The sequence below is a fragment of the Crassostrea angulata genome, chromosome 8, assembly GCF_025612915.1.
Source record: "Crassostrea angulata isolate pt1a10 chromosome 8, ASM2561291v2, whole genome shotgun sequence".
Classification (NCBI taxonomy): Eukaryota; Metazoa; Mollusca; class Bivalvia; order Ostreida; family Ostreidae; genus Magallana; species Magallana angulata.
Genome location: NC_069118.1, coordinates 39,549,122 through 39,561,680, shown reverse-complemented (window position 1 = coordinate 39,561,680; position 12,559 = coordinate 39,549,122). Strand labels below are relative to the sequence as shown.

General features: G+C 35.5%; 1 protein-coding gene across 1 annotated transcript; it reads right to left on the bottom strand.

Annotated features, from left to right (window-relative positions):
* Positions 1 to 1,538: 1,538 nt before the first annotated feature.
* On the bottom strand, positions 1,539 to 5,422 carry LOC128160946 (uncharacterized). The gene is made up of 3 exons (XM_052824230.1): positions 5,393 to 5,422; positions 4,901 to 5,119; positions 1,539 to 2,262 (listed from the first exon to the last, which is right to left on the bottom strand). The coding sequence occupies exons 1-3, from the start codon at positions 5,420 to 5,422 to the stop codon at positions 2,026 to 2,028; spliced, it is 486 nt and encodes a 161-aa protein (XP_052680190.1). The 3' UTR covers positions 1,539 to 2,025.
* Positions 5,423 to 12,559: the final 7,137 nt, after the last annotated feature.

The following is a 12,559-nucleotide window of genomic DNA, read 5'->3' as shown; positions in this document are numbered from 1 at the left end:
TGAAAATTTTGACCCCTAGGGGTAGGGTGGGGCCACAATGGGGGTTGAATTTTACATAGGAATATATAGAGTAAATCTTTAAAAATCTTCTTCCCAGAAACTAATAAGGCAGGAAAGCTGAAACTTGTTTGGAAGCATCCTCAGGTAGTGTTGATTCAAACTTGTGAAAATCATGATCCCTGGGGGCAAGAGTAGGGCCACAATGGGGGGGGGGGGTGGGGGTTCCAATTTTACATACGAATATAATAGAGTTAACCTTTAAATCTTTAAAAATCTTCTTCTCAGAAACTAAGTACTCAGGAAAGCTGAAACTTGTGTGGAAGCATCTTCAGGTAATGCAGATTCAAAGATGTGAAAATCATGATCCCCAGGGGTAGGGGGGTTGAATTTTAACATAGGAATATATAGAGTATGTCTTTAAAAATCTTCTTCTCGGAAGCTAATTAGCTAGGAAAGCTAAAACTTGTGTGGAAGTGTAGATTCAAAGTTATTTGAAGGAAAGAATTGGAATTGTTTGATATACACCCTTTCCAAAACTGTAAAAATTATTACGTTTACTTTTATTATAGGAGTTTTGCAATATAGACCCATTTTGATGGAAAACGAATCTGACTTTAAATCATGAGATTTTAATGGGAGAGAAACAATTTGATGAGCTTTTATTCAAGAGGTCCCTCATTGCTGAACAAAATTAGGGCCGTAGGCCCGGAGCTATGAAGCCGAATGCTAACGTTACTGCCTTAATTGAAAATGCATTTGTGTACTATACCAAATTGATGTATCGATAATGCATGAGTTGTTACACTGAATTTCTCTCATTTGTGCACTTAGGAGGATTTTCATTTGTTTTCTGCCTTTGTCTTGGGAGGTGGAGGCACCAGGGCAATGAGGTCATTTTGTCCCTTTATGATGCTGACAGAGAGTCCCTAACCATCTGATCCATCATGATAGGCATTTTTCATTATGATGCAGGTAAAATTATTACAATATTATTCTTTGTCATTTTACTGTGAGGCATATTTGTTGTCTCAAACCAGAATAATTACCTTTCTAGGTTTGTGACTTTGTCAAGGAAGAACTAGGTAATGTTTTGGTTGAAATCCAAAACAGTTATGAAATTTGATGAAAATGCATCAGATGTTTAATGGACATCTCTACTTTATAGAATATAGATTTGAATTCCATGAATTACAAAGAACACTTGAAAATTGCATGTTAAGTTGCCTTTGTCATATCGCAGGAATGCAGATTTTTGCCTGACAAAGCACATTAAGCTAGAATTTAAAGTCATTTACAGTAAAAATAATATCTTATTTCATATTTTATGGTATGGATATTTGATTATAAAAAAGTATATTTGAACTAAAACATAAAACCACTAACTAGGCTTAATACGTTTATTGCATATGACCTTTTTGGGCTTGATTTTTTTCTTTCAAGATTTTTTTCATTGTTATAAATACTAATATTAAAAAATGATGAGATTTTATTTTCTATCAAAATAAAAAAAATCAAAGAAAGACACTAAAATGAAGAAAACAAGTTTATTGAACAAGGAAATTAAATAACAAATACATTATACATGTAGCACTTAAATTCACAAATAATGACAACTACCCTGGTAACAAAAGTTCAAATCAAAGGCACACCAATTCCAACCATGTATTCTCTCTCTCTCTCTCTCTCTCTCTCTCTCTCTCTCTCTGCTCTCGTACACAAAACAACTTCTTTCTTACTTTCCTCTTTCTTCTCTCACTCTTCAACACAATTCTCATCTTCATCACTGTCCGATTCATGAATGATGGCAGGGATGTTAGAGGCGTCTTCCAGTGATGCAGTCCAGTTTCGAACCCCCTTTAGTGAATTCTGATATCGTCCAAAAGAGAGATACCAGATAACATTGGTAACATGGCCACACATCCCAACAACTCTGGTGCCAGCTTTACATTTGCAAAACCATCCATCAACCACTCCATCACAGAAACTGACCCAGCATCTGTACTGTTTTTCGGATATATGTCTGCTTTAAAATTTGGCGCATAACAATCCAGGAATCTTGTCATTGATGAGGATTTCAAATCCACCTTCTGCGTCAGTGTGTTCCTGAGCATAGGAGAGGGCCATGCGCAGCTGATATACCCCGAGCGTAAGTTGGCGCAGTTCACTTTCATCATAGCATGGAAAATCTGGAGCTACATTCTCCACATCCACTTTTGACCAACGCATTCCTCTTCTATCCAGTCCCTCACCTTCAACACGTTCCTGTAAAAAAAAACATAATTATATATATGACAAAAGTCAGAATTTGTCCTACATCTAGATTTAAGCATGTCATTAAATGGACGAAATTATTCAAGGAATATTAAGGAATCATTCTTTGAGTATTATGAGGTGATAATTTCGGTCTGGGCATGATCAAATCCAATTAGGCCCGAAGGGCTTTATGATAGATTTGATCATGCCCTGACCAAATTATCACCTCATAATATTCAAAGAATGATCCCTTATTATACCCCCGCTCCGAAGGAGAGGGGGTATACTGTTTTACCCTTGTGTGTCCGTCCGTCCGTCCGTCTGTCTGTCCGTCCGTCCGTCCGTCTGTCTGTCTGTCTGTCCATCCGTAACAAAAAATTCTGTCGCATTTATCTCAGCAACTATTTATCGCAGATGCTTGAAATTTTTACACAGTGTTTGTTAAGGCATGCCATATCGTGGGATATATTTTTGTACTAATCGGACGTCAACTTCCTGTTAAATGACGACTTTGCTTATTTTTTATCCAAAATTTTCAAACAAATTTTTGTCAAAGATTTCTCAGCAACTGTTTATTGCAGATGCTTGAAATTTTTACACAGTATTTGTATAGGCATGCTTAATCATGGGATGTATTTTTGTACCAATCAGACGTCAACTTCCTGTTTAATGAGTACTTCGTTTATTTTTAGCCAAAATTTTCAAACAAATTTCCGTCAAAATTTCTCAGTAACTATTTATCGCAGATGCTTAGAATTTTAACACACGATATGTTTTGGCATGCCATTTTGTGGAATATATTTTTGTATCAATCGGACGTCAACTTCCTGTTAAATGACGACTTAGCTTATTTTTTAACCAAAATTTTCAAGCAAATTTTTGTCAAAGATTTCTCAGCAACTGTTTATTGCAAGTGCTTTAAATTTTTACACAGTATTTGTATAGGCATGCTTTATTGTGGGATGTATTTTTGTACCAATCGGGTGTCAACTTCTTGTTAAATGAAGACTTTGTTTATTTTTAGCCAAAATTTTCAAACAAATTTCCGTCAGAGATTTCTCAGCAACTATTTATCGCAGATGCTTGAAATTTTAACACACGATATGTTTTGGCATGCCATATTGTGGGATATATTTTTTTTATCTCATACGTGTGGTGTATATTACCCGTGTGATAAACCTTTGCTATATCACACGGGTGATGCTATATCAAATACTTCCAGTCCGAACTATTTTTGACACTACCCCTCGCTTCAACGCTTCAGTGACCTATTTTCGGAGAGTTGCTAGTACTTTCAACATAACTACAGCATATATATAACAAAAATTGATTTAAAATGGATTTTGTGAAAGATTTAACTTAAAAATATGAAGGAAAACACATAATCTGATAATTGTGTAGCATAGGCGTCGGAAACGGGGGGATATTGTGTGGGGGGGGTTACCCCCCACTTTTTTTGCAAAGTTACAAATAATCTTTACTACAAGACCCTTTTTTCTGTGCTTTTCAAGATTTTTGATAAGTTTAGCCCCCTTCCAACTTTCAATTTGCTTTGGGAAGTTTATAAAACTGCAAATCACGTTATCTATCAAAGTGTCCATCCTAAAGACGCGATAAAAACAGAGCGCTCTGGTTGTGTTTATCAAGAACTTACCGAAATAATGTTTCAAAGGACTTATTCACTTTTGTCAATTTCTAATAATAAGGCTAGTGTTTGTTTTATAAAGCCTCAACAAAGGTTCCTCGTTCGAGTCAATTCAAACTAACGAGCATTCGCAACTTCGTGTATGTCAACAATATTCAAGTCTTCTGACTGATCAGTATTTCCATTTAATCAAGTGAATAAGCTCTAAGAAAAATTATTCAGAGCTAAAAAATTATTTCAAGGCTTATTTCAGTGAAACTTTACATTAAAAGAGTTAGAATTTATCTCAGATATGACGTACTAAATTGTATTGCGCAAGGTAACAATAATTGATAACACGACATTGCATCATCGCTTTTAATCTTTGAAAATTCAATTCGGGTCATATATAGGGGACTGTCTCAAAAGCTTAATGATATAAATTAAATTGTATGAGATAAATAGAATATCTATGATTGTGTGATTTTATATTTGCTTTATCCAACTCGTTGAAATGGTTATATTCGCTCGGCAAGCCTCACGAATATATACACAATTTCAACTCGTTGGATAAAGCAAATATAAAATCACACAATATAGATATCCTCTATGTATCAATCGGACGTCAACTTCCTGTTAAATAATGACTTTGTTTATTTTTTTATTTTTATAACACACTATTTGTTTAGGCATTCCATATTGTGGGATATATTTCTGTACCAATCGGATGCCAGCTTTCTGTTAAATGTTGACTTTGCTTATTTTGCATATTCACATCAGAACGGGGGTGTCACTAGTGAGCATTGGCTCACAGATATCTTGTTACTTATATTTATATAATTTTAAACCATTATACGATCAAATATTTAAATATAAATAAGCAAACCTGGCTAGCGCCTCAATTTGGTGTCATTTGAAGTTGTGGGTTATATAGTATAAAATCGATGCGTAGAGTTATCCCAGGCAAAGACACTGGCAAATGTAAATATATATATATATATATTTAACAAACATAAAAAGTACCTGTAGTGTATTTGCTCTCTGTGAAAGATGGAGCATTTTGGCAGCAGCTTGTTCATCCTCTTCTGATGATCTACTAATTGGAGGCCTATACTTGTTACAGAGCGCTGCAACTATTATAACATATTCACCAATGAATGGAATCTGGGAGTTTGGCAAGGTCTTGGACAAATACTGCCACTGTTTCAGGCGTCCATTACATGCTTCAACTACCCATCGCACCTGAAGAGTGAGAAATACATGTATAAAATAATCTTCAAATATTCAACAATCAGATGTACATTCACAATTCAGTTTGAATTACCTGTGTTCATGAAGATTAATAAATATTTTGAAATTAACTCAATAGTATAATTACATAGGTATATTATTTCTAAAAAATAATAAGTACTACCGTAATGTATCGTGTATAATAAGCACTCATGTATAATATGCACCCCCCAAAATTGACGAAAAATTGGCGAAAAAACACCAGGTCCTATGTATAACACGCACCCAAAAAATGGCAAAATCAACGGCCGCCATTTCCCCCCAAACTGTCATTGTTTCATGATAATTTTATAATCCATGCGCAATCTCTTTAATTTTGTGATCGTGACATAGCATAGCAATTATTGTAATTTCGTGATCGGAACATGGTCCAAGCGACATTATAGTCAAAGTTACTATATTTTACTTAAAAAGGATGGCATGATTTACATGGGCGGTATCAAATACCATTAGACTCTTCGTAAAGAGAGTGGAGAAGTTGAAGATCATCATATTACGTAGAGAATACCAGCAACTGAGCTTAGTGCTTAAAAGTAATAATGTTTGCAGATATAAACCAAAACAACATCAAAAGAAATGATTTAATTGATTAATTATAGTCAAACTGTTTCATTGATTGTTGTTAAATAATCATTCTGAAGAAACGTATATATGTCGTATATCGTCGTTATCAAGTCATACACATGATCGATGTATTTTTAACAGTGTCTATGTAAAGTAATAACGTTTAACTGCATAACTGGACACGAAGTAATCAAGTTTAACAAAATCAGAATAATCGCTAATCTTCATGCACTTGAAAACACCCTGTGAAGTTCGACACAAGACAGGTGCATGCTTCTGACACCGGAAATTGTTTAACAAACATTGACCACGCGCCGAGTCAACAGGTGACTGTTTACGTAATGGCGAATGCACTGGCGATATTTCAATATTTTTGATGCTAGAAATAGTGTTGAGAGAGTATAAATATTTTAATACATGGAAATAAAACTAAGAATAAGGTATTTCTGATGCAGTAAATTTAGTATACATCCATACAACTTGCATTACACACTATATCGTCAGTCACTACTCCTGTGGTATCAAGAATCACGGCTTGAAAAATGGGGTAAAATTTTAGTCCTATGTACAACATGCACCCCAACTTTTGATCAAATTTTGGCTGAAAAAAAGTGTGTGTTATACATGCGACATTACGGTATTACAAGTTACCTTTGTCACTACTCTTGATAAGTTAGAATCAAGAGTTGAGAGCAGCTTCTATCCCAGTTTCATAAATGCTGGCATCTCTAACTTTATCCCAACATCTTCCAGAACATCTTGGGCATCTCTGAAGCCACGGTCCACTACAAACACATCCTCCTCTTGAAGCCAGTTCCTGAGTTCCTCAGCATTATGGTAAATCATGTGCCTCAGTATGCTGGCGTCATTGTTCTTACTGTCTGCTAGATAGGGGCCAAGAACTGACACAATGTACCCAGTCGCTGTCACCACAATCATGGGTTTCACAAGAGGCCTATGTTTGTGAATGCTATATGATCTATGAGCAAAAGCAAAATTTGAACTTTTCTGTATGTACACATATGTTCAATCGAGAACCAAAATTGCTGGATTTGATGTAACGTCTTTAGTCATGAGATTTCTGGCCAGTTGTCGGGTGTGGTTCTGGATCACCTCCTCACGTGTTATGTGGTTAAATCCAAGATTGTGTGGCACAAAGTCTCTCATAAGTGATGTTCATGCAGAAACTATAGCTCGGCGAACCTGGAATACATCATATTTAATTAATGAAAATCTCCTTTATCAGATAATAAAAAAAAACATAAGTAAAAATATGTTAAAATTTTTTTATTTTCATATTGATCAATTATAAAATTCTTACTTGAAATTTAGTCCTATGAAACAAAACAGCAAGCAATTTGTTAGAAAGAGCTGATCTAAGTTTCATCAGGAGGATGGCAATACATGTCCTCTTGCTCCGATTTCTAGTTGAGTTGATGCTGGTAACTGACAATACAATGTCGTGAAATTCCTGTCGAGAAAATCCTGTCAGCACTCTATACTCATCGTCATTCATACAGCTTTCATCATCAAAGTCAAGCCTTGACTGTTGGAATGCCTTCTCTCGCAAGTCCTAAAAAATGAAATTATTATCATCGTTTACATGCTACATCATCATTGTTGTCATCAACACTATCACAATTCTCCTCTTCATCAACATTAATCATTACTTTAGTTTTACATTATTATGTATCTTGATTTCATGCAAATTGTTGATACCTTTATGAGACTGAGGATGAATGTTTTGTTGAGCGTTGTGCTTTCATTGGTCCTGATCTGCTGCATAGCGGCATCAACCATTTTCCCGATGTTGCATACAGCATCTTGCTCCAGATGGAATGATGATTTCTCTCCTTATAAACACTAACAGCCGAACATGATGGGAAACAGTCACAAGCTTTGGTCCTGGTTTCTTGCAAACAAAGCAGTAACCATGGCTCTGTGGTGATGATGGAAAAGGCAAGGGTACAGATGGGGGACTTGGGAATGCATGTTTTGGACGCTTCTGCTTGGGTGACGCAAATGTTGGATCCTCTGTTTCCTCTTGGGGAGCTATTCTCGGGAACATAGATTCCCTTGTCACTGAATCTTTGACTTTCCGACACTTATGACGACACTTGTTACAGAGAACATCTGTTTGAACTTAACATTTCAGGAAAAATGTTTGCATAATATTAACAGAAATGTACTAGCTGGGCGTCTTTCATCAGGAGGGGCCTTTCTATTTCAAAGCACACATCTAGATTGTTTCTCATCCATCCTTAAAAAACAAAAGGTGATATTAATAAGCTTAGTATTAATCACACACATTTGATTTCTGATTTTTTTTCAAATATACATGAAGAGATATTAGATATGATTTAACTAAGGATCCTCAACACCCTGTGAATGATTTTTATGACAGCTTAAGTACATCACAACATGGCTTCCATCTACCAACCTGCAGGTCATGAGTTTGAATTCTGCCCTGACTTTTATTTTCACAAAGAATAAGTAAAATTTAAAAAAGCTGAATTTTTTTTTTGGAGGGGAGGGGGGTCATTTTTAAGTTAAACCCATGCTGAAAATCCATATCTTTAAGTTACTTAAAAAAAATGGGCTGGTATGCAGAACTTATACATGTACCTAGGGTATGCTGAAGACCCTGAATACTTATATATATTGATATATTCAATTATTCGTTTATAATCATTTTTTTTTTTTATCAGTAAAATGAATCGTATGCTTAAATATTTAAGTTTAATAATGCCCATCAGCTCTATTTTCTAGTACACCCCCCCTCCCCCGTTCATAAAAGACATTCAACATTTTTGTGATTAACATTGTTTACAGCATCCATAACAACCAAAATGGCATCCCCTCCGTCGGAATGGCTCGGTTTTATCTGGATTGTGTTTTTATTATTGTGTTAATTAACAGATAAAAATGCTCTTACACAAAAAAAAATGGATATTTGTGATTATTGACCGAAATTTGATCTCATTTTTGCTTCAATAGACGAAATACGAGAAGTGGTTACTCCAAATTGCATTACGATTAGCGACTATCTAAAACTAAAATTGATATTTGAACCCTTCTGACAACGTCGCCCAGGACGAAACTTTCAGGATAAGTACATGTACACGTTGCAATTAACTCTTCTTGTACAGAAAATCATCCCGGGCGACGAGGTCGAGGTGATCAATTTAACTCATTTACCGTATTTTTCGGGGCATAGGCCGGTATTTTTTTCCTCCGATGAGCGAGCCCCGGCCTATCCCCCGGGATCGGCTATTCTTAGACTCAAAGTTAAAAAAATTTAACAGTAAAATATAAAATCCACTGTTTTTATCCGTTGTACTGTTGTAGCAATTTATTATGAGGGTTGGTTTTTTTTCATCCGTTTGAACTATTGTTCGATAGTTGTCCCGTTGATAATTTTTGTAATGACATCGTGAGTAATAAAATGTACAGTACTGTACAAGATATTTCATTACAATTCCAATCAAAAGAAATTTTTTCCCACGTTCGTGTATGAACACTGGAAACTATTATTGCGTCGTAAAAAAGAAAACGAAACCGGGTAGAATGTAATATGACGGAATTTTGGTGAATTCTTCATGTCTGCGTTCGTAGGAATCACTGGTCTTGGGTGTAGAATAAATCAAATGCTATGTGTTTTTACAATTAATTTTCTGTTGGATGAAATAACGGTATTCTGGTGTCGTGTGTATATACAAAGGTATGAAACCCATGACTAAAACACAGCCTGGGGGCACGTAGTGTACACCGTTACACTTCATTGCGTTAACTGTGTTTTTAACAATACAACTTCTCTGCATAACGGCAGCCGGGGGGCACGTAGTGTACACCGTTACACTTCATTGCGTTAACTGTGTTTTTAACAATACAACTTCTCTGCATAACGGCAGTCACTATTTAATTAATTAATGGAAAGAACACAAATTAAATATTTTATGTTTGGTATTTCGTTTTCTCATTCATAGCGATTACGGGGGATAACTCTATTTGGATATGAAACCACGTGTTGAGCTAATGGACGCCATACCCCGTATTTACAAGTAGCTTTCAAAGTACAACTTGATTAAATGAGATTTAGCAATAAGGTATTAATAAAATATAAAAGGTTTAGTAAAATATTATACTTAGTTCTACCAGACAGAACCACGGAGGTTGGTGTTGCAATTAAATTTACATTATGTAAAATTACGATACACAACGATACACCGACGAATACGGAAGAGACCAAACGGCTACAAAACACAGATTAATTTTTAAAAATTGCTTGAAATATATATGTTAAGCAAATTTAATAACTTTAATTACTCTTTTGACTTTCTACATCGATATTCTGAAAGTATATACTTAATACGGTGACTTTCTTAATCAGCGGTCATACTTTCACTATAGTAATCATCGATTGAAAATCGGCTTATCCCCCAATTAGGCTAGTCTAAGGATTTTTCTTGAATTCTGTCTAAAAATTAGCAATTCGGCCTATGCCCCACATCGGCATATGCCCCGAAAAATACGGTACATCAGATTGACCAGTAAAAAGGCCATAAAATGGCATATCGCCATTACTTTGATGGATCATTTCCTATGCATGCGCATGAATGGGCCAATTCTAACATGGTATTACAAGTTATTATGACCTCCTCTTTATATTATATGCGGACAACATATCGGAATCGCAATATATTTTTTCCCATAAAAAAACGTGCCAATTCTTAAGGAGACCGTACCTAGTTCTTCTCTTTACCTTCTAATAATTTTACAGTTTATCAGCTCTGTTTATTACTGCAATGACTAAACTGTAATAAAATGTCAAAATTGTGGAACCTTTCTTTTACAAAACTACTGTAATACCAGTTAAAAGGGGAGATAATCAGAAATTAATGAGAATTTTGAGAAATTTTCAAAAATCTTCTTCTAAAGAACCATTAAGCCAGGAAAGCTGAAACTTGTGTGGAAGCATCCTCAGGTAGTGTAGATTCAAAGTTGGGAAAATCATGACCCCAGGGGTAGGGTGGGGCCACAATGGGGGGGTCATAGTTTAACATAGGGATATATAGAGTAAATCTTTTAAAATATTCTTCTCAGAAACTGATCAACTGGGAAAGCTAAAACTTGTGTGGAAACATCCTTAGGTAGTGTAGATTCAAAGTTGTGAAAGTCATGATCCCCTGGGGTAGGGTTGGGCCACATGGGGGGGGGGGGTCAAAGTTTTACATAGGAATATATAGAGTAAATCTTTAAAACTATTCTTCTCAGAAACTAATCAGCAAGGAAAGCTGAAACTTATGTGGAAGCATCATCAGGTAATGTAGATTCAAAGTTGGGAAAATCATGACCCCTGGGTGTAGGGTGGGGCCACAATTGGAGGTCGAAAATTCACAAAGTAATATATAGAGTAAATCTTTAAAAATCTTCTTCTCAGAAACTAATCAGCCAGGAAAGCTGAAACTTGTGTGAAACATCCTCAGGTAGTGTAGATTCAAAGTTGTGAAAATCATGATTACCGGGTGTAGGGTGGGGCCTTAAATGGGGGTCAAATTTTAACATAGGAATATGTAAAGTAAATCTATAAAAATCTTCTTCTCAGAAACTAATCAGCCAGGAAAGCTGAAACTTGTGTGGAAGTATCCTCAAGTAGTGTAGTTTCAAAGTTGGGAAAATAATGACACCCCCGGGAGTAGGGTTGGGCCACAATGGGGGGGGGGGCAAAGTTTTACATAGGAATATGTAGAGTAAATCTTTATAAATCTTCTTCTCAAACACTAATCAGCCAGATGATTCTATATAAATGTTAAGACTTTGGCCCCAGGACAATTCTTCGGCTCACAAGAAGGTTCAGAGTTTGATGTAGGTTTATATCCCATATATAAACAATTGTTAAGGATGTTTTTGAGAACTGCAATACTCAACATGTGATATGACTATAAAATCATCCTGTTAGAAAAGGGACTAATGATTATATACATAAGAATATGCAGGGGAAAAATAGATTATATTTTTACAGGATCTACATGTATTGTTGTACATTGTCCAGATAGTTTGTATTATGACTCCATTAAGCTGATTTTATCATACCTATTGTTCCTCAGGTGAGCGATGTGGCCCATGGGCCTCTTGTTTTAAATTCTGAATGGAATCCATTCTTATTGAAAAATTTTTCATCCTTAAGGTCAGACGACACGTTCCTCAATTTTAGATAACTTTTTCCAGGAATTTGTTAATGGTTTACAACTACTTTGACAAGCTTTCTTGCAAAAAATTAGGGTACCTTACCAGGCATTTTTGCGAAATACCAGAATATGCAATTTCCTATATAATCTTCTTGAAAATACACTTGAATTGCTGATATGAAAATAAATACATTTACACCACAGCTAAATTCTCTAAAATAGAACTGTATCTCGGGCGGGGCGGGGCTTTGAACTCACGACCTCTAGAACCTCTACGCTTCTGGCAGAGAGCGGCCACGGTTCTAACCACTCGACCATCTAGGCATCTAACCAAATACAAGTATATTTTGATCATTTTTTAAGTAATTATAAAATTAAAAAATTTTGTTGGAACTCTTTATTACGAGGAGATACAAAAAAGATTCTCGAGGAACGTGTCGTCTGACCTTAAGTACATAATAACAGACACATTTATTCAAATTGTCCATGTATTTGATTTGTTAAAGTTAATAAGAAGCAGTCAATTCATTTGATCTCACTGTAATTCCACATTCATTTCAGTACTTGCTGAGAGAGAGAGAGAGAGTCTCATACTCGGATGAGCACAGCGTAGATATAAATCAAAATCCCGGACTTGTGT